We start from the raw sequence: 22,950 nt of genomic DNA on the forward strand, positions 1-22,950 counted from the left end.
CTCCAGCTGCCACAACGGGATCTCTGGTCAACCATCAAACGACCGGCTGAGGTGTGAGTACATGGAGGAAAGAGTGTGTGTGTGTGTGTGTGTGTCCATTCTCACTGAGTGTTTTCTTTTTGTGTCTGATGGACCATCTCAAAGGGATGTGGGGGATCCGTCATCGGGCGAGGCGGGTTCACCCTGGGTCCATCTCAACCATTCGCCTTCTCGTTTAAGGTCTTCAATGGACCTCCTCCACGTTTCTGGACTGTGGGAGGAAACGGGAGGAACCCCATGCTGACACCGGGAGAACATAGAGACTCCACATAGGACGGAATGAAACCAGGGACCTTCTTGCTTCCCACCACGATGTAAGAAAGCATCATTCTGAGGTCTTCCATCTGACGTCGGGACCAATCACAGCTCCGACTGTCTGTAGGGCGGCGTGTCTTTGGATCACTCCGGGACTCCGTGGTGAAAATGAAATGAAAATGCGTTTAGTCGCATCCATCGCGCTTCACCTCCAACCATCTGACCTCTGAGTAGAAAGCAAGGTGAGGTCAGCGTCTCGGAGAAACGCCCAAAGCTCGAGTCCCGCCTTCGCTCGGACTGATGGGCGATGTCGCGGAATTCGATGAGTGGAGAAAACAAGATTAAAGAGATCTCACGTCGTGATGAGAGAGGGGAAGAGATGAGATTAAAAGAGGGGAAGAGAGAGAGGCGACTGACGTGACCAGCGGGACGGCCTACGAAGAGCTTCAGGAGCATACAACTCCTGCTACCAGAGGACATCTCAGAAAACCTTCCATTCAGCCAAAGTCAACACATTCCTACAACAGAACATCAAGTCCAGCAGAACTTGAGAGCTTTGCTGTGAAGAGCTGCAGTCAGTTGCACCTCCACCCAGTTAGCTGACTACTCAAGTGTGTTTATGGAAGAAGCAGAAGAGGCCAATCTTCTTCACGGTCGCCCGACATCCCCGCACTTTGTACTCCTCCCAGAGAGAGGAGGGGAAACGAGTGATGAGAAAAAACAGCTTTCGAAGGACTGGGCCGACCCACGATCCTAGAGGTCCCTCACAAACACGTTTGGACCAACGAGGTACAGACTGTATCTCCTCCACGTCCCAGAAGTAGAACCATGCTGAGAAGGTCTCCACTCAATCAACGTATGTTAAATACGCAGTCGGAGAACAATGTAATCACAACTAATAAGCAAACACTCAAGAACTTGTGTCCTGAAAGAACCTCCTACACGCTTTTGGACTGTGGAGGAACCCGGAGAACCTGCAGGAACCCACGCAGACACTGGAGAACATGGAGACTCCACACGGTTGGACAGAGATAAAACAGATGAAAATTTAGAGCAAAGAAAGGTTCATGCAGTGGATCATGATCGTGTGTGTGTGTGTGTGTGTGTGTGTGTGTGTGTGTGTGTGTGTGTGTGCCGGTCATCAGCAGTGCCTGGTGAGAATCTGACAGGTGAAGTGTGTGAGGATACAGAAGTGTGGTTTTAATAGCGGCTGAGTGGACTTGTAATGAGTATGTGTGAAAACTCCCTGAGGGGATCTGAGGAGACATGGAGCTCTTTATTAAACAGCTCAAGCCAGTAAGAACAGATGAGGAGACGTGGATGGTTGCACGCACACACACACACACACACACACACACACACACACACACACACATACACACACCTCAAGTTACCCCATCTTTGAAGTGACGGTAAAGCGAGGTAAAGCGAGCAGATTCCTATTGGTGCGAAGCCTCCATATTTGGAGGGCGATTGGTGGAGCGCATGTGTGCACGTGGTCGATCGATCGGTTTCACAAACCGTTACGTGTTATTGATCGCCAGCCGCTGCTCGGACTGCTGGATTGCAAAGATTTCACGTATGGACTTTGAGTGACGTCCAATCCATGCGATACATAAAAACAACGTTGAGTCGTGAGCAAAGCACTCAGAGAAATACTGCAGAGATAAACAAACGTCTGAATATATATATCATACACGGAGTGTGTATAATGTCCAGGAGGGGTGTGTGTGTTGGGGTATGTAGATTGATGTATACACCATGTATATAACTCACGCCATGGATGTGTATGGGGTGCACATGTGTAGGTATACAGTGTATATACACAGCATTTAAAGCATATATACAGGATGTACAATGTGTAAACACAGTGTGCACAGTATATATATATATATATGCAAACACACACACAACACACAAACACACACACACATTATGTAGTGTACTTAAACTGTATGCATAGTGTATATATAATGTGCGTAGAGCATATATAACAAGTACTGAGAGTGTATCTAACCAGCATGTACACTTTATATGTATATATAGTGTATATATATATGTGTGTGTATATATGTATAAATAGTACAGTGTATATATACAGGGTGTATACAATGTACATGAATGTATAAGATGTATATGGACATATACAATATGAACGGTGTATATATACAGTATGTGCATTGTGTATATACTGTATTTCTACACACAATATGTATAGTGTATATAAACAGTATGTAGTTTTTATATACAGTGTGTACAGTGCATATGTACACAGTATGTATGTCTATGTACATTATATACATGTATATATACATATATATATACGCACACACATCCAATATGTATAGTGCATATATACACTTGTATAAATAGGGTATATATATATATATACACACACACACACACAACTATGTACAGCTTATACATACAGAATGTACATTGTGTATAAATAGGGTATATATACACACAAACACTCTATTAAATGTATATATACAGAATGTTCATTGTGTATAGTGTATATATAGAAATTATGTGTGGTGCAAATATATAAATATACATACACACACACACAATATGTACAGTGCATATATACAGAATGTATTGTGTATATGCAGTATACTGACAGTATTTGTAGTGTATATATATATATATATATATATATAGAGAGAGAGAGAGAGAGAGAGAGAGACACACATACACACACTCAAAGCAATATACAGTGTATATATATAATGTATATAATACATTTAATGTATATATGTAATACATATGTAATACATATGTAATACATATAATACATTTTATATATATAATGTAAATTGTATATATGTAAATATATATATAATGTAAATTGTATATATATATAATGTAAATTGTATATATAATGTAAATTGTTTATATATAGACAGTATGTGTCATGCATATATATACACACACAAACAATATGTACAGTGCATATGTAGAGAATGTACATTGTACATTATTGACAGTATGCGTGGTGTGTGTGTGTGTGTGTGTGTGCAGAGTCTGGTGCTGCTGCATTGATGTCTCTGCCTGCTTCCTGCCTCTGGAGGAGGACAGGTGTGTGCAGGTACTCCTGTCATTCCTTCAAATGTAAAATAAAAAAAATAAATAAATCAGACGGCTATAAGAGGATTAAAAAGACAACGTTTTCCAAACGCCAATCCCAATTAGCTGATTAGAACGCGCTGGGAATAAATCCAACTTCCTGCAAGGACGCGGCCATGAGGGCGAGGGGAGGAACGACGGGAAGCAGGAGAGGGAGAAGGAGGTTGATGACGATTCCTCCCTTCTTCGCAGCCGCCGTTGCAAATGAAACGGGACGCGTATCGAGTCGAGGGGGAAAAAAAAAATCATTTTCTTCGCCGCGAGCTTTGCCTGGGGGAACGTGACTTTAACACGAACACACACACGGAGTGGCAGTATCTGGGCGCGTCAGGCGGCGCGCACGTCTCGGGCTGACAGGTGCCACGCAGCGTTGACGCAAACGGGCATCAGACGGGCCTCCCGTCTCCCGCCGAGGCCGCGGCGCTCTGCTCTCGTCGCCATCTGTCTAATGAACGAGGAGAGGCGCACGTAGGTGCATGCGATGTGACACACACACACACACACACACACACACACACACACTCAGCGAGTGTTTCTTGGTACACATGGTAACACATGATGCGCTGCTATCTGAGCGTCCGCCCACAAACTGGGATAATGAATCCCTTTTTTCTTTGACCACCCACACTGGGGAGAAGAAACTCCACCCTGCAGGATGCGTGTGTGTGTGTGTGTGTGTGTGTGTGTGTGTGAGATGGAAGAGAGACTGATGATGGCTGGACTGAGGAGACGGAGAGGAGGTGGCAGAGAAGAGGAACGAAGGGAAGAAGGATGGAGGTGAAGAGATGTTAAAGAAAAACAAACAAAAAAAAAGCCACAAGTGGGAAAGGAGAGAAAGTCATCAAATTGTGTGTGTGTGTGTGTGTGTGTGTGTGTGTGTGTGTGTGTGTGTGTGTGTCCCAGACGGAGTACACTAATCAGGTGAAAGACTGTCCTCTGCACTAGGGTGTGTCCAAAAGTGTGTTTTTGTGTGTGTGTGTATGTGTACACACACACACACACGCGAACACACACACACACACACACTCAGGGACAGACATTGCCATGGCAACGCCGACAGTTCCGTCCGGCTCCAGCGGCATTCACGCAGCAGCCGTTGATGTGACGGGGGATTTATTAATCCAGCAGATGCAAAGAGGTGACGTCCATCTCATCACTTCAAGAGGAGCATTTTTAATCTTCAGATTGGCTTCCGCCCTCACGTCGACACCAGGACGTGTTTCACTGAGGAACCCGGAAGGTTCTCGCTCGGATCCCCCCCCCCCCTTTCTGGGTGGAGTCTCCATGTTCTCCCCCAATCCAATACTGCGCTCTATTGAAACCTTTTTCTAGCTTTATTTGTGGCAAAAACTCAGAAAGTAATTAACGCTAACCTTAATTCCTGCTGCTCTTTCTCTTCTTGCCACACTTGTACTCGACATTTCCTCGACGAATCTGCAAAAGCCTTCAGAGTCCCTCGCTAATGCTAATGCTAATGCTATCTCCAGCGAGCCGCCTTCCATTAATCCAAACTAACAATCGCTTTCCTTCGTTAGCGTCGTCCCCGCTTTAGCCACGTCGGCCGCCTTTAGCGCTTCTCTGCCCTTCAGGATGGTACGGACGGTCCGGTTGGCCGTGTCGCACTGCTCGGCGAGATCCGGAACACCAACACCGCTCTTACTACTCTAAGCTACTATTTCCATCTTCAGATCCACGGCAATTCTTATCTTCCTCTTAACACCGCCATCACCAGGTCCTTTTGGGAGCCACCATGAGGCTAATTCACACGCCGCTAAGCTACAACGCCGCAACACGGGTGAGCTTGTTTGTTTGCGCGTTCGTGCGTCTTGTTTTGATCGTAGCTCGACTCGACATCTGATCGAAAACTTGGATTTCTTTGTGATCGGGGGCGTTGGTAATCCCAGGGTCTACCGTGTCTCTACATGAATGGGTGAATATCTGTATTTGACACACGGACGTGAGCGTGAACACTCGTTTCTCCACCACGCGTGAATGAATAAGCGAATGCTTGTAAGTCTCCATGTGTGCCCCTGTGATAGATGCAGATGTTTAGATCAGGCAAAATTAGGCAATTTCAATCATTTTGCAGGATAATAAAGTGTATCGGTACCGGGTCCGGGGACCCCTCGCATAGAAAACGAATGGTGCTGGTACCGATATCTAGGACAGTGTTTCCCAACCAGTGTGCCGTGGAAAGATGCCCACTTTCACCTGATTGGTCCGAAAATGATTTATCCTACGCAAAGAATGTGTCTTCCTATGTCTATGTGGGCAGCGTGTCCATTCCATGGCAACGGGTAGTGAATTAACCTGTGCGTCTGTGTACCACAGTGATTAGTGACTCTTTGCGTGATGCATTTTTAAAATAAAAAGTACTTGTATCTGCGTAAACAAACAGGCAGCGTTGTTGAAAACTACCAAGACGAGTGAGAAAGCAGTGAAAGCTGCTATAAAGTTTTTGAACTGGTCTCTAAATCCAAACAGCCAAACATTAATACAAACTGCCGGCAAAATCATTGGAGAAGAAATGCTCGGCTCTGGCGATGATAAAGAAAATGGGGTTTTCTCAAATAATACCATTTTCAGACATATTGATGACGTGTCTTGAAAAAAGTGCACATCAGTGAGAAATTTGCATTGCAACTTGACGAATCTACAGATATTAGATATATTAGATGTCACACTAAGTATATTAAGACTACGGTTTCATTCTAATTTGTTAAACAATGTTTTTGACATATTTATTTGGTGGCGTGCCAGGTGATTTTTCGAATGTAAAATATGTGCCGTGGCTCAAAAAAGGTTGGGAAACACTGATCCAGGAGACGCTCAGTGACGTCACATCGGTGCAGGTCAAACATCAAACCCTCCACTTGAAGCTGCAGTGCACGTGTAATGAGTGATGTTCATTTCCACATTGAGATGATCCTCCATCGTCTCCCGCGTGCGTCCAAAGGTCTGTTTCCTGACATTCAGACGTATTTGCAGCGAAGAGACGCCAAATTTAATTGTTTCCAGTGGAATTAAATTAAATTGAATTCGATTAGAATGACATGAGGTTCAATTAGGTTCGCAGACAAAAGCTGCCAGTACAAATGTCCTTCAAAGAGCTGCGGCGTGGACACACACACACACACACACACACACACACACACACACACACACACACACACACACACACACACACACACACACACACACACGCACGCACACACGCACACGCACTTCTTTTTATTACGCTTCATTCACTGGCTGACACGCGAGGTTCTTGGCCATCCAGCCGTGTCGGGTTTTTTAATTTAATTTTTTTATTTTTAATTTGATTAATAATTTAATAATCCAAGCACAATCCCGCGTCCACTTCAGGGACGAACAGGAATAATCCGCTCATGTGGGCGTTCGTTTTTTTTTTGTTTTTTTTTCACGGAAGAAAAATTAAGAGAGACGTTCTTAATGGTTCTTCTCGGGTCTTTACAGGTTATTCAGCAGGTTTCTCCTGGAGACCGACAACATTCACCTTCTCATTCAAGCCACTTCAACCAGGAGTCCGCAAAGAAAATCCGTCTTGGTACAAAAGTTTCCATTCGACCTTCTGGATCTCATTTTGAAAAACAACCGTTTCCGCCTTCGCCTTCCTGCCGACGCTTAAAAGCCCGTCGCGCCGATTCACACATCGGCTAACGCTAGCTAGCCCGTGAAAAAATGATCCGGAAATAAAAGTCGCCGGAGAGCTTTTTCGGGAGGAAACGAGCAAAGGATGAAGCGTCGCAGCGAAAAGGAAGCTGCATTTAAAAGAAAATACAGGGGATCCTCACGTCCCGACGTACTCGGTTAACCACGACTCGGAGTTACAACGGGCTTTGCGATAATATTAGCGGAGCTGTGAGTGGGTACGACTCGACCTAAAATACACCTGGCGGTGCAACCTGGACACATCCGATTGTATTGTATCGCAAATCTAAATATTACGGTACAAACATATGTATTCAAATACTGTACGGAAGAATCGGTGTTTGGCTTAACATCCAAATCGCCCGACGGTGGATCGCTTGGTGACGACCGCCTGTATCGAGATTCCTACCGATGCTACGGGTTCCTCGCAGCAGAAGATCCACAAGCTCCGCACCCGCTATGCATTATTTGCGCTAAACGGCGAATGAGTGTTAAATTAAATAAACTGACAAGGGTTTTTATGGTTTGAGCCCCGGCGCCTCCAACACGGAAACATTTTCATGCATGAAACCGGTTTCTGATACGAAAAACGTCAGTCACACTATCGTTCACACCTTCAGTAAATACACAACCGTTCACTCATCGATTCAGGCGTCCTTTCGCGCCTCCAAGGCCAAACACTGCGGAGGTTGCAGGACCGTCCTCGTGAATCACTCCGTTCATCTCCCCTTTCATCTGAACGAGTGCGTGAAGCCGTTCGGCGGCGACGGATCCTGAGGCCGTCGCTCATGACGTGAAGAGTCCGACTTGGAGAAAGTGGCTGCACGAGACGGTGTTTAGAGGAGCCGGCGTGAAGATCATTACGGAAACGGATAGCCAACGCCACCGGGTCGATACCGAGGAAGTGGAGATACGCCGACCTGACCTTCTCGGTGCGTCCGAACCCGGTCGGGAGGACGGAACGGATCCCGGGATCCCGGACTTGGATCGATGAGATCTACATCTCGCTTCGTCTGGGAGCGAGGAGACGTCAGGCTCTGCCAATCACTCGCTCATCCATTATTCATCCCTTCATTATCTACCGCCGCCCGGCGAGAGGCTCGGTTCATCCTGGATCCATCGCAGGATCGCCGATGGAAACATCTGAGCGGTCGCTCCGGCGTGAACCATCCAATGGAGACGTTCAAACGTCTGGAAGATGGAGGTTCCCCGATAAAGCATATTTTTTGCACAGCTGGAGGAACCAATGCAGACGTGAGGAGACCATGCATGAGCATCAATGCATCCCCACACACACACACACACACACACACACACATATATATAAATAAATGTGTGTGTGTGCTCAGTTCGTGTGTCTGCCCTTGAATCGGACTCATGGGTGTCCTACAAACAGACGCTGAGAACCCCCGGGCCACGAGCGTGTTCTCCGTGCGCACGCCCACTCTCGTGCACTCGCCCGTCCGTCTCTGCCACGCTTATGTAACGCGAATACGCCGAAGTCGCCGCCGTTCCGTCCGACGCATCGATCCCGTCAGAACGCGGAGCCCTCGTCTGGTTGGACACCAGGAGGAGATCTGGCAGATCTTCGCTGCGAGGACGCTTCCACTCATTAGCAACGTTGAGAAGAAAATAATCATGTGAACAGTAATAATAACGCCGCTGGCTTCAAACCGTCCTGACGACGTTTCTTCTCCGGCGCCTTCGGCAGCCGATCATCTGCCTCCATCTGACCTCCTCCAACCCCAGGGACCTCCACCCGCCCTCCTCTGTCCACGTCCACACCATCTCGGTGTGACTCCACCTCCAGAACATCAACCACCCGCTACCAACTTCTTCTGCGAGGGAGAGGGCGACGTCCCCGTAGGAGGCCTAGTGATGGATCCGGTCCTCAAAAAAGCCCTGCAGCAGGACTTCGGAGAAGGTGAAGGTCCTCTCATAGGTTTCCACAGAACTACAGGAGGACCCGTGCTTGTGATAACACATAATAACCGTCGAGAACATTCGCGCGGAACCCTTTTGCATCCCTCGCTTCCAGCCCATCACATTATGCAGTGGATATTGCTGTTCCGCTCTTTTAATATGCTCTTGTTTGTCAAAAAAAAAAATTCATAAAACAGTCTGCAGCCGCGCTGGGGGGCCGCGGCTCGGTGGAATTAAGCAGCGCCGCTCGGAGTCGAGGACTAACGTCGGTCAATTTGGACTCCGGCGAGCCGACACGCTATCGCTTCGTCATTAGCATTACAGCAGGGTAGAAAAAAGCGACGGGATTAAATATCTTTACCGGATGAAACGTAAAGGATCGGGGGATGGGAATTCGCCCCGAAGGGAGGGGGGGAAGTAGATTTCACGCAAATTAAACGGCGAATCGCGTTGTCGGATTTCAAAACGCCGCGGCGTCCGACTGACCCACAAACAGACCCCCGAACCCCCCGACCCTCCCGCCGCCGCCGCCGCCGCCCCGGAGACGTAACAGTATTAATTACAGCAAAAAGAAAAAGAGCACAGACGCTCCAAAAAGTAAATCCAGACGGTATCGGAGAGCCTGAACTCACAGCCCTCGTAGATGTCTGTGGGGATGTGGACCGCCGTGGTGTTGTAGGACACCAGCCTTTTGAAGTCCAGATCCACTTTGAAATCCTCGGGGACGTATCTGTTGGTTTTCTCCGTCTGGTTGAGCTGCGGGGAAACAAAAAAAGGACGATTACGGTGATTATCATTTCAGTGAAAACTTTAACTTCTGGATTCCTTTCAGGAATGGATTCGAAGGAATGTGCGATCTAAAAACAGTGATAATGACCAAAAGGCAGGAGGCAGAGCTGGAGACGTGGAGGAGCTTGTTGGGAGTGACCAGGAGGTGAAGAGGTGGGTTCAAGCAGGTTGGAATGGGTGGAGAAAAGTGTCAGGGGTACCAAGACATACAAGAACATCAGCCAGAAGGAAAGGGAAGGTGGAGGAGACGGTGGTGAGATGATCTACAAACACTGACAAGGACCTGAAGACAGGAGGCAGAGCTGGAGGTCAGAGATGGAGATGTTGGGTCCAGGAGTGACCAAGAATGAGTCCATCAGAGGGACGGCACATGTTAGATGTTTTGGAGAGAAGGTCTGAGATGGTTGGGTCATGGACAGAGGAGGGAGAGTGGATATATTGGTAGTCGGACGCCGGCATTGGACCAAAGAGAAGATGGATGGACGTCGTGAGAGAGGAGGATCCAGAGAAAAGGGTTAGATGGAGGAGGTGGATTCACTGTGGAGAAGAAGCAGGGGAGTCTCCATCCATCCATTCATTCATTCATTCCTTATCAATAGCACTGGTCCTGCACTCCTAGAGGCGACCAAGTCCGCCCTGGACCGCAAACCAGTCCATCACAGGGACACATGTGGAGACCTGCAACCAGCATGGGGTCTCCACCGAACCTCCTTGGACTGTGAGAGGAACCTGGTGCAGATATGGGGAGATCCTGGAGACTCCACGCAGGAAGGGACCTTCTCGCTGCCAGGTGTCAGATAACGGTTTGCGGCAAACGTGGACTCATCAGTTGAGGTATTTTTAGGTTGAACGGCAAGATTTATTCCTGTGGTTTTACTGAAGGTAGAGGAACATGGACGGAGACATCTAGAGACGGAGGCGGAAGGGGGTGGCGGTCGCTGTCAGTCAAATACGGAGTGACATTCGTGCGCTCGGGGAGCGTTCGCTCGTTCCCGTCGGGACGGCGGGGAGGAACCGGAGGCTGATCCCTGTTTATCAGAGCAGACAGATGATGTCTGAGGCCGGGAGGAACCTCTCAGTATCACGAGTGCACTGAAGTGTTCCCCCACAACAGGATACAACTTGAAAAGCCACTAATCCTGAAGGATCCCCTGAACGGAGAACCGAGAACTTATTCCCCGTTTCCGCCACACTATTCATTCCTGTGGATGAATCTCCGGGCGCTGCGACGGCGGGCGTACTTACGTCGTCTTTGGCGTTGTAGTAATCGATTTTGTCGGCCTGGAGAAGACAAAGAGAAGAAGATGAGAGCGGAAAAATCATCAATCCCACAAAGATCCCTCGTCAAACTGCTATTTCTGGGGTTGCGACGAGGTAAAAGTGAAGGGTGGGTCACTGTGCTGTCGTACTCCTGTGGCTTGAACCCCCCGGGAGGAAGCTAATGGCAACAAGCCACATGAGCGATGTTGTAATTTCAAACCTTTGAATTAAAGCGAAAGAAAAAGAAAAAAAAAAAGCGTGTCACGTAGCGCCTGAAATGGGAACGACTCACCGGGGGAACGAGGACGTGCCCTGGGAGCCGCGCTGAAAGGTGCCTATGCTGCAAAATTAGACGTAGCCTCTAAAGTTCCAGCCTGATCGCGTTAGAAAGCTGTTCATCAATAAATAATGAATGCACTATCAGCAAGAGAAAATAGGGGAAATCTGCTATATTGGATCATCTGGCCTTGAACTGTAGTGATTGTAGATCCATCATAGTGCCTTGCAAGTGCAAAGGGTCAAGAGAAGGTTGTCCTGTGGTGAGACTCCGAGATATCAAGGGTCAGATACATCATTCCTTCGTCGCTTATCTGTATTGCGTCCCACATCCTGGACCGCAAACCGGTTGATCACATCCTACAACCCTTCACCTTCTCGGTCACGCGTCGTAAAGACTCGCGGACGTTCACTCACTGTCAGGCCACTCGAGCCAAACGGAGAAACAACAGTGACCTCATTACCGCCTCGGGCAAACAACCATTCACCCTCTACGTTCTGGGAGGTTCTCAGGTCTGCCGGGTCACGGGGAATTCTCGTCGAAACCGTCTTGTCAACTGGACTTGTATTTCTTCACTTGAAGACGTTGCGCCACCTCGGCAGTAAACCTCCACCCAGAGAACAAGGGCCATTCCTTGGAAGACGGCAATGTGCACATTCTGTCCAGAGAGGGCAGATGGTTCCAGAGGAGTCGACAAAGGCATCTTTGTGGAAACGGTCCCACCACCAGAGCCAAGTCCCGGTCACCTCTACCTGAGCCTCAGTCCATGTGAACCAACAGGTTTCACTCCTTTGTTTCACATTCACAAGGTTTGTCCAATCCGAGTAAAACGTTGTACCTTTTTCTTCACCTTACGACGACCCGTTAGCACAACAACGTCCTTCCATTTAGTTTCTGCCAATCAACTCGGCCACTGGCATAAGAAGCTGTGGTAACCTAGAACCGCCCACAACGCCAGCGCTGTTTGGACAATGTGGGATCTCCGCTGAACCTCCGGCATGCTTTTTCCAGCTGTGGAAGGAAACCGAAGAACCCTGAGGAACCCCACAGCGAGAACAAGGAGACTCCGCACGGTGAGGCCACAGAGAGGCAGCGCTAACCTCCGAAACAATAACAAGTATTTCATATTTGCCATTTAGTGTCCAAATTCCAGCATCCCCTCGGTTTCAGGGCAGTGCAGTAGCATTATTATAACGGGTGCCGCTGATTTGCTCTCGCGCCGCGGGCGTCCTGTCAGCGTACAAGCCGGCGACGTGCCGACGAGCCCCGCCGCCGAAACTAGGATGCCCAGGAGCCGTGGGGCTGGTTTGCCGACCGCCACCGCCTGCCTCCGGCCGGCAAGTAGTCCCGAGACTTCTGCTGCCGCTGCAACCGCTCAATCGCCTTGCTGTTAGCTCATTACACACATTTACATTTGGTTCATAACATCCCAGAACCTTTACTCCGGACACGAGGACTCTGGCATGTTAATTTGCGGAGACGGAGTCTGGCACGTACGCCGACCAGGGAGAGCGGAGACGAGAAGACGAGAAGAGACGGTCCCACGATGCTCCGTGTCACATTATGTTACAGACCCACTTTAAGAAGCGAGGATCGCACTGCCGTCGCACAATCACACCCTCCGGGGGGGCGGAAGCCGATGTGTGCGAGGGATGTGAACGTGTGAGAGGATGAAGGGAAGAAGGGATGATAAATGGGAAACACGACTGGGTTTCTCCTTTTAACTGCTGAGAACATCAGACTAGGGTTTGCTTCCAGACGGAGCGGAAAACCTCCCGTCGAAATCGGTTTCCATGCGGTCACAGAAGGAGGCACGCCAGAAGCATCTGCATGGAGAAGGTGTGGTTCATCATGAAGGAAATTGGGATTGAAGCGGAATCTTGATCTAGGCTACGTGTCAAACTCGAGGCCCGCGGGCCAAATGTGGCCCGCCGAGTCATTTTCTGTGGCCCGCGAGAACATCTTGAATGGTCTCACTGTCTTTAAAAGGCTCAGTCTCACACGTGACTTGACCAGAAACTACATTTCCCCAAATTCGTGCCGATCACACTGCCAGCAAAGTTAGATCCCAGTGTATCCACATCAATGCCATTGTCAACAATTGGAATTGAGGAGTTGATGCCGAAGGAAGGCTGTTTCAGGAAAGATGGGAATGCCTGTGTACCATTTTGGATTTGAATGGGAAAGACATTCAGTGTTATTTAACGTTAAGGAGTAGTTCCTTTTATTTTTACATGAGCTTACATTTAGTTACATTTACCCTGTTACCGTCTCATGTGGCTCTTCTGCTGATGTGGCCCTCGGTGAAAAAGAATTTGACACCCCTGATCTTGGGGATACAAAATGAGTCTCTCCCACAGGATGTTTCCCTTATGCAGGACTCCAGATTTTCGGGATAGGGCGAGAAGCTCGGCCGTCCTGAAGGGACCGGATGAGGAAGCTCCGGGCCGTAAGCCGCCTGGACGCCTCCTCGGTGAGGCGATCCGAGCACATTCTATCAGGAGGCGTCCCCTAGGAGTTTGTCTCTGGGCTGGAATGGGAACGACGCTGGATTCAGTGGCGGACGGGCGGCCGGGCATCTTGTTTTAAAAGAAGTGATTAGATAACGCGGCCCAGCTTCAAACAGGACAAGAACATGCAGGCGGCGTGCGACAGCCTGTTGGTCTAACGGACAAAAGGAAGGGCGGAAATCAAAGCAGGTTTGAAGGCCGGTAATCGAAGGAGGCTCAGGAGACAATCTGACTCTCTGGCAAAGCTGGACCGGGAAGTAAGAACAGAGAAAGACACGTGATGAGAATCTGAATAACAAGAAGAAAGAAGCCAAATGAAAGACAACAGAGCTCCTCTGATGACAGAGCAGGTGGCCAAAGATGACAGGAAGTGAGCCAGTATTGATTGGAACAAGCTAAACTGTGGTTTCCAACAACAGTGTCAAATGAAAACCGCTGAAATATCTGAGAAACTGATAAACATGCACCATGGTGAGGCGCACACAGACAAGGAGAACATGTTCTTGAGTTCCACCACTGGGCAGGCGAGCACAGAAACAACAAGTTACAGAACAAGAACATGGGTTCCTTCGAAGGTGCGTTCAGCGGGTGACTGTTACCCACTCTTCTGCACTGTACTTACAAAACCCCCAGGCCCGTCCAAGAGGGTGTGAAGTTACACCGCAGTTCTGGTTACATTTGCACGGGACCGAAGTCCTCTTTCTGATCGGATAGCAAGACCGAGTTGTAATCAACCACTCAAACGCTGTGGCTCAGTTGGCGGCTCAAAGTGCGATGGCGAGGTAGCAAGGTAGCAACTTGGGGTTCCGGCCTTGCCCGAGGACGCTCGGACAGGCAGACAGAAGACGCCCCAGTTGGTCCCGATGGTTTGATTAGCACATGATTTGATTTTGAAAGGTACTGATCGGACAGGATGAAGGACATTTGGGTTTTTTTGGAGTCGCATTTTTGGATCTTCTGACAGGATCATAAAAATATACCGCTGACATAACGGACGTGGGTGCGTGCAGTATTCTCCAAAAGACGACTCACATCCTTCTCAATTACTTCTCTCATCCGCAAGGCACCAAAACTGCACATCTATTTTCTTTTGCACCGAAGAGCGACAGCGTTCATAGGTGTGCGGAGGTTAGCTAGCTCCAGAAGAAAGTCCCCAAAGTCTTATCAATCCATCAATGCCATCCTCGTCCGAGTGAATTCCAACAAGATGAAAAATGGGCAAAACTCATAATGGAAAATGCTCATCGCAGATTTGGCGTACGATGCCGAGGAGCCTTTTAAAGCTAATAGGCTAAATGGTACGGTGGGTTTTTTTCCGAACCCCCGCCGCCGTAAAACGTACAAAGGATATGATTTGTCACTTGTTAGCGTTTGCCAGTCGCCCCGGGTCGCCTCCACGCTGCTGAGCGGGAAAAGGAATCTGCGATCTGCATTTACTACGAAAAGGCCAGAGCTTCATGAAAAAAAAGAAGTTCCAGAGTTGTGAAAGTAAGTGATTGAAGAAAATAATATTTCTCATGTAGTTACTTGTACTTTCTCTTCGAGTGCACATGCGTGTCTTGAATATCGCATCCCCTATTCCTCAGATACCTCGCGGTACATTCATTTCTTGTCAAACCCTGGATGCATCACAGGGCTGCATAGAGACACACAACCATTCATTAGACTTTATTATTCCCTCGTGGGAGATTCCTTTCTGCATTTAACCCATCGTGGATGAACCCTGAACGGTTGGTAGCTACTTAGAGGTGTCTGGGGAGCAGTTAAGGGGGTCGGCGTCTCGCGCAACAACCCTTCGACAGGTTGAGACGAGCGCGGGAACCGAACCGGGGATCTGAAGTGGGATTCGCCTTTTCATTCACCAGTGGACCTCCTGCGTGGGAGGAACTCGGAGAACCTGGAGGAACCCCACGCAGACAGCATGGAGACTCCAAACAGGAAGGAATCCAGCCAGGGACCTTCTGGTGAGGTGGAAGAGCTAACCCCAGTACCACCACGATGCCCGGTCAACGGGATTATCTGAGGGATCATCCATCTGATCCCGATGATCACTCTGGATCATCTCCTGGAGTTCACGGCACCTGGTGATCCGCATGTAATGCCGTCGATGTGGATGAAACTCACCTCGCTGTCGTCCCTCCACACGTGATACATCTGCAGTTTTTCTGCCTCCATCGCCAGCCTCTGAGAGGGAGAAAGAGGTGTTTTAGTACACATGCGCAAATGTACAAATGCAACCGTCGCGCTCTTTGTTTAAGAATAGGCTTAAAAGCTTCCCCTTGCAGAAAGCCTGTAGTTAGCATTAGCCTAGCGCCTCGTGATGCTACCAGAGGCTCCCTCTGCTGAGGGATATCCAATGATGCATCTCGCTCCTTCTTCTCCTGCACTCATTTCCCTTCATCAATGCGCGATAGACATCCTCAGATCTTCTCCCCCGGACTCTCATTGGTCAGGTTCCCAGGGGGCGTGGCTTCATCTCCTGCGGCATCTCCCGTTGTTATTTCTTTAGCTATTGTTGGATCATACGAGCGGTTAGCATGCAGCCGTTAGCGCTCCTGGTATCGGCATCAGCAGATCATTTGAGATCTCATTCCCCGCCGTCCGGTCGCCCACGCCGGGCCGGGGTTCGTCCGAGGGACGATGGGTTTCTGCAGATCCTCTACATTTAAGAGGGTGCTCAAGACCTGCTGTGATCTGGCTTGACTTTAGCATCCCAATAGAAGTGTAGAACATCCATGTCCTTCATGACGATGAAACAACTAAAATGAAGAAAACATCCGAGTCGCCGGCGAAATCACAACATTTCCCCCGAGTCGAACCCAAACGCCTGCGACCGATGCCTCATTTCCCCTCATCAAGGAGCCGCTAATCGAAACTAGCTGTAGCAATCACGTTATAATTAGACAATCCCTTTTTTCTGACATTTCCCATGTCTGGCTCTAATGACGAGGTTAATGGGTTTATAATGGTTCCCGTTTGTAACCCAAACCTGGTCTGTGCGATTAATTTCCCACAAGAATAGGGGCTCCTCCTCCTCCATGTGGCGCAACGAGGTTTCCAGCGCTACGGAAAGACAAGAACCCTCGCCGAGGCGTAGGACTAAACTCGTTTATGAAATTGGATGAGGAAAGAGAGAAAAAGTGAAATCGCCTGATCAATGGCGCCGTGGAGATAGAGAAGACACTCCCTCGGATCAACCTCGTGCTTGGATATCAAGATAAATAAAGATGGCGGCGAACATTTTAAATCATGTCTCAATTTTTTATTCACTTAGCCAGTCTTCTACTTTTGCTTTTGGCTTTTCGCTCCAGGGGTCGATACAGCGAATCAACCTTCTCCATCTGTATCCTCCCCTCCCACACCAACTAACTTCATATCCTCACTGTTTGGAGAGCATACAGCATGGCTTCTATCTACCTTTTCTCCACCCATTCCAACCCACTTGAACCCATTTCTTTACCTCTTTTCCACACTCTCCGCTGCTCTGGACTGTTGACCCCAGGTACTTGAAATCCTCCAACTTCTTGATCTCCACTCCCTGTAGCCAAACCGTTCCACCGGAGTTCCTCTAATTCACACACATATATTCTGTCTGGCTGCAACTAACCTTCATTCCTCTCCTTTCCAGAGCATACCTCCACCTCTCTGCTCTCACTACAGATCACAATCACATTTGCAAACATCGTTGTCTGTGGAGATTCTTGGCTAACCTCATCTGTCAGCCTGTCCATCACCACTGCAAGCTAGAAGATGCTCAGAGCTGCTCCTGATGAAGCCCCACCTCCACCTTGAACTTCTCTGTTACACCTACAGCACACCTCACCACTGTCTCACAACAAGCATACATGTCCTGCGCCACTCTATCATATCGAACCTCTCTTGGCACCCTGTCGTATGCTTTTTACTTTGCCAGTGCGGCTCATTATCTACACCGCTTTTGCATTTGGGGGGGGGGGGGGCTTGGAGGCCATCCCTCGCTGTTATTGGCCGAGAGGCGAGGTTCACAGCGGACAAATCAATCGCCGGGCTACACTCAACTGTTCACACGCTCACATCTTCACCCCGACAACACATCTTCCGGAAGGCTCCGTTCATCTTGAGGCAAACAAATAGACGCAAACAGCTCATCTTTGACATCAAATCGCAACCAGGACTGCAGAATAAAAGCAGACGTGATGTCAATCTTCGTTTTGCATTCGGCCTTCCAGCCGGCAGGTTCATTATGATGTATTTATCGCGTCCACTTTGAGAGCCTCACAAACGGTGCGGAGCCAGCAGAACGCTGATCCATCAGAAATACGTGATGGAAAAGAAACTCCGGCATCTTTCGAGTATGTGTTTAATTGATGTTGGGAGGGGGGGGAGAATAAAAATGAGAAAATATATTAAAAAGTTTTCTTTGCTTCAACAAGTGCCAAATAAATTTGGCCGGCGCCGTGGAGATAAAAGCTGCAGCCATAATTAAAGAGCAGAAGGTTCAAACCAAAGACGATCAAACCATTTGTACCCATTTGGTGTGTGTGTGTGTGTGTGTGTGTGTGTGTGTGTGTTACAACTTTAAAAGATTGAGCAATCATTTAATATTATATTCATCCATTCAATCGTTCTCTTCAACACTGGAGTCCACCTCGCCTGTGATTGGACGAGAGGCGGAGTTTATCCTGCAGCTGGACAGTCATAGGTCACCACACACACACACACACACACACACACACACACACACGTTTGTTCAAATGGAGCCGTAACGGATGGTGGAGAAGAGAGATGAAACCACTGAGGTCGATGTGGGAGTGAGACCTTGGATGAGAAGATGGAGGTGAGACACTGAGGTGAGATGGAAGGCAGAGATGAAGATGTTGGAGGTTCTTCTTTGGTAGTGAGGAGGACGGAGAGGATCGGGAAGGAGTCCATCAGAGGAGCACAACGTGGTAGATGTTCTGAAGATGGTTTGGAGATTTGGACAGAGGATGGATGGAGAGGATCCTGGATGCTGAGGTTGGAGGTGAAGAGGAAAACCACAGAGGAGGATCATGGTTGGAAGGAGAGGGGACAGGAAGTGAGCTGGTGTGAGAGAGGAGACGGTTAGATGGAGGCAGATGATTGGCTGAGGGTAAGATGGAAGCAGATGATTGGCCGAGAGTTAGATGGAAGCGGATGATTGGCCGAGGGTAAGATGGAGGCAGATGATTGGCCGAGGGTAAGATGGAGGCAGATGATTGGCCGAGGGTAAGATGGAGGCAGATGATTGGCCGAGGGTAAGATGGAGGCAGATGATTGGCCGAGGGTAAGATGGAGGCAGATGATTGGCCGAGGGTTAGATGGAGGTAGATGATTGGCTGAGAGTTAGATGGAGGTAGATGATTGGCTGAGGGTTAGATAGAAGCAGATGATTGGCCGAGGGTTAGATAGAAGCAGATGATTGGCCGAGGGTTAGATGGAGGCAGATGATTGGCTGTGGTGGCCCCAGAAGGGATCAGCCCAAAGCCACTGGTCTAAAAACATGGCTTTCCAGCATCAGCGGTTTAGAATACGCCAAAATGAAATTCAGGTTTCGGTCCGAGAGCACCAGATCACAGACTCGTTAAAGACTCGTGAACTTCAGAACCAGGTGAGCAGGTGGAGAACGAAGGTCCCGTTCAAACAATACGGATCCCGACCTGCTGCAGCCCTGCAGCATCCAGGCTAATGTCAAAATAAACCCAATTTCTAGTCCAGGATCCCAAAATCCCTCACAACTGGTCATCAAGCAAACACACACACACACACACACACACACACACACACACACACACACACACACACACACACACACACACACACACACACACACCTGCCGCCTCGCTGATGTGTGGGGAGGCACGCGGCAGAAACATGAGCAGCTGCTGTTGTGACTGGCAACACTTGAGTCAGATCTCTGCTGCTCTGGGGAACCAGGAGGAGGAGGGGAGATGTTTGCATCCACACACACACTCCGGCGGCAGATGAACGCAGGAAAGGAAAACAAGAGTGGTGTGCAGGAAGTGCCCACACACACACACACACACACACACACACACACACACACACACATGTACACACTGGCGTGCCGGACAGGAAACAAGCGATTCTGTGCAAAGGAGCTCGTGAGGAGCGACTGGGATCTCCTCGGCAGGTGGAACGTCTGGTGTTTCCTCAGAGGATGGTGTCTGTGTGCCAGCTGGTCACACACACTCACTCACACACACACACACACACACAACCCAGCTGTGCAGATATGGTAGCTCTGCAGATATACTGTGCGTACACACACATACACAAATTCCAGCTGTGCCCAACTGTGCAGATATGGTAGCTCTGCAGAAATACTGTAAACACACACACACACACACACACACACACACACACATACACACACACACACACATACACGCACACACACGCCTCCTGAAAGCCTCCTTCCTGAAGCTGAATGCGAGCAAGACTAAGTTCATCGGATTCTCCAGCAGGCCGAGGCCATCAGCGCCGCCACGCAAGGGGAACCAGAAGAAACGGCGAAGGAGCGCAGAAACCCGGCCGCCGTCCTCCACAACCTCCTGAGGAACCTCCTCAGGAACGGCCTGGAGCCACCGCCTTGGTCTGCTCCTAAATAACCGCGACCTCTGACCTCTCTCCCGCTTCCACGACGCTCAAATAATAAAAACGTCCAAACGTCCTCTCAGATCACGAAACCCCGACCGGACTCCGAGCTCCTCCCGCTACCGTTCGGCTGCGGTCTTGGACCGATGAAGAACCAGATCATCTGCAAAAAGCAGACCAGAACTTGTGGCCGCCGAACTGCATCCCCTCCTCGTTCCGGCCGCGCCGAGAAACTCTGTCTGTAAAAACTAGAAACAGAAAAGGAATGAATGAATTTGCTATAATTGGACTTGTCGTTGATTAAATGACCACTAATGTCCGTGATAGAGTGTGTGATGGGGAGGAGAGGAACCATCTCTGCGTGCAAATGTGTGTCATGTAGGAAAATAAAGCTGACAAACAGAAAGCTGGAGCCACACACACACACACACACACACACACACACACACACACACACACACAGTGTGACAGCTGAGCTGAAGAAAGAAATGCCACACACAATCACAACCCCACAAACACACACACACACACACACACACACACACACACACACACACACACACACACACACACACACACACACACACACACACACACACACACTCCAGGAAGTGGAGAATAATGAGTCACTCGTACCGGAAATCAGACGCACTCCATCACACTGATTCCACATTTTCTGCAACACTAGATATCAAATATTAACGATTCGGGTGAGTTTGTAGGAAATATGCTCGCACACACACACACACACACACACACACACACACACACACACACACACACACACACAGAAGCACAGCTTGCCACATGGACAATAAAGTAAACCGCAGTGTCTCCATTCTTTTAAAGTATCTGCAGAAATGCTAAGAAGCACAAGATGCAAACAGAACTTCTGCAGGTGTTTCAGTCTCCAGGCATGAATGAGGTCATTACGATTATGGGATGGCAGAGGAATCACATTGGTCTTCGAGGAACTCGACTTAGATGAACTACAACCACGGTAGGTGGAGATCTACTTTCATAAATAAGCCGTTACTCCGATTGCTGCCTACATTAGCACCTCGGTGGTCCACAGAAGGTTCATCCTGCACCTTCTGTGGAGAAGATGCTGCAGAAGGACTGGAAGCTCGCTCACTTATGTCATTAAGCACTTTGAAATTTTACATGATGGTTTTAGATTTGGGTTACGGGCTTTGGGCCAATGAAAAAAAGAGGTTTCTCATCTCAACGGGATTTTTCCGGCGGATCCTGTAGATCACGTGTTAAACTCAAGACCGGACAGAACTTCTTAAAAGGTCTGATTGAAGGCATGCGTTTCCCAGAAACTACATTTCCCAAAATTCGCGCCGACGCGTGACCCGCCGTTCGATCGCAGAGTTTAAAATAGAAATACAAATGCTAGCTAAATGTCCAGGAAGAGACAAGCTGATGCAGGTGGAAGGCTGTTTCAAGAAAGACGGGAACGCGCAGGTGGCCTTTTGGATTTGAATGGGTCGTAAATTCAGAGTTATTGAAGATGACTTACACTTATTTTACATGAGGTTACATTTCTACTGTTAACGTAACATGTTGCAACTATTCATCTGACGTGGCCCTCGGAGAAAATGCATCAAACTCTGGCCCGCAATCTAATGATATGAATCGTAGCCACCTTATGCTAACACTGCTAGCACCGTGCTAGCCTTCCCAAAAATGGCAAAAAGAAAGGCAGAAGATCAGAGTAGATGCACTTTTTCTTGCTTCTCCAAGACATGAGCTCGAGTGTTTTCACGAGTAGAGTTTGAAAAAAATCCGCACACCAAAAGTGCTCTACGAAAAAAAAAACGATTTATTTGACAAATTTCCCCCCTCATGTTCTTCTTTTGGTGTGCGGAATTTTTCAAATTCTGCTAACTTGATGTTTTGGATCCAGCACCTGTTACCAACTGGGCAGCGGATGTGCACGTTTTTTTCTTTTTTAGCTCTTTGAATGGATTCACGTTCATTGATCATTATTAGTTAATTGGTTTATTATTGTCATTTTATTTTTACATTAATTATTAGCCTTCGGAAAAAGGTCGCCGCTGAAATTTAATTCAAAAGACTGCAAATAAAAAGAATAAGAATTTATTTTATCCCGAAGGAAATTGTTGTGCCAGTTTCAAGTAAAACATAACAATTATAAATAAAAAGAGGTGTAGGATTTTTGTTTCATTTTTATTTAAGAAATGACTGCCATTGATGTGTTTTTTAATTTGAATATATTGTAATGATAATTTGAATATCTATTCAATTTTAAAGCAAAACATGTTTGGATCCAAAAGGTTCATTGTTTTATCAGGAAGAAGATTTTTTTCATGTTGACCTGCAACTTTGTCCCAGTTTTGAATTTTGTCCGGCTGTGTATTTGAGTTCCTCAGCCCTGCAGGTTCAGCGGAGACCCCACGTTGTCCGGATGTGAGAAAGAACGAATGACACGACTTTCCATTTCTACTGGCGACG

At 48.2% G+C, this 22,950-nt stretch overlaps 1 protein-coding gene across 1 annotated transcript in view; it reads right to left on the minus strand.

The window, feature by feature from the left end:
- Positions 1–22,950, minus strand: part of cacna2d1a (calcium channel, voltage-dependent, alpha 2/delta subunit 1a) — a 90,499-nt gene that overhangs the window by 33,995 nt on the left and 33,554 nt on the right. The window contains exons 4-6 of the mRNA XM_086146293.1: positions 15,979–16,038; positions 11,053–11,088; positions 9,651–9,774 (exon numbers count right to left, since the gene is read on the minus strand). Coding sequence (XP_086002419.1) covers positions 9,651–9,774; positions 11,053–11,088; positions 15,979–16,038 — 220 coding nt within the window. The remainder of the gene's footprint in view (positions 1–9,650; positions 9,775–11,052; positions 11,089–15,978; positions 16,039–22,950) is intronic.

Source organism: Fistularia commersonii, chromosome 5, assembly GCF_037954325.1.
Source record: "Fistularia commersonii isolate RoL2024-O1a breed Wild chromosome 5, RoL_Fcom_v1.0, whole genome shotgun sequence".
In the NCBI taxonomy this organism is placed as follows: domain Eukaryota; kingdom Metazoa; phylum Chordata; class Actinopteri; order Syngnathiformes; family Fistulariidae; genus Fistularia; species Fistularia commersonii.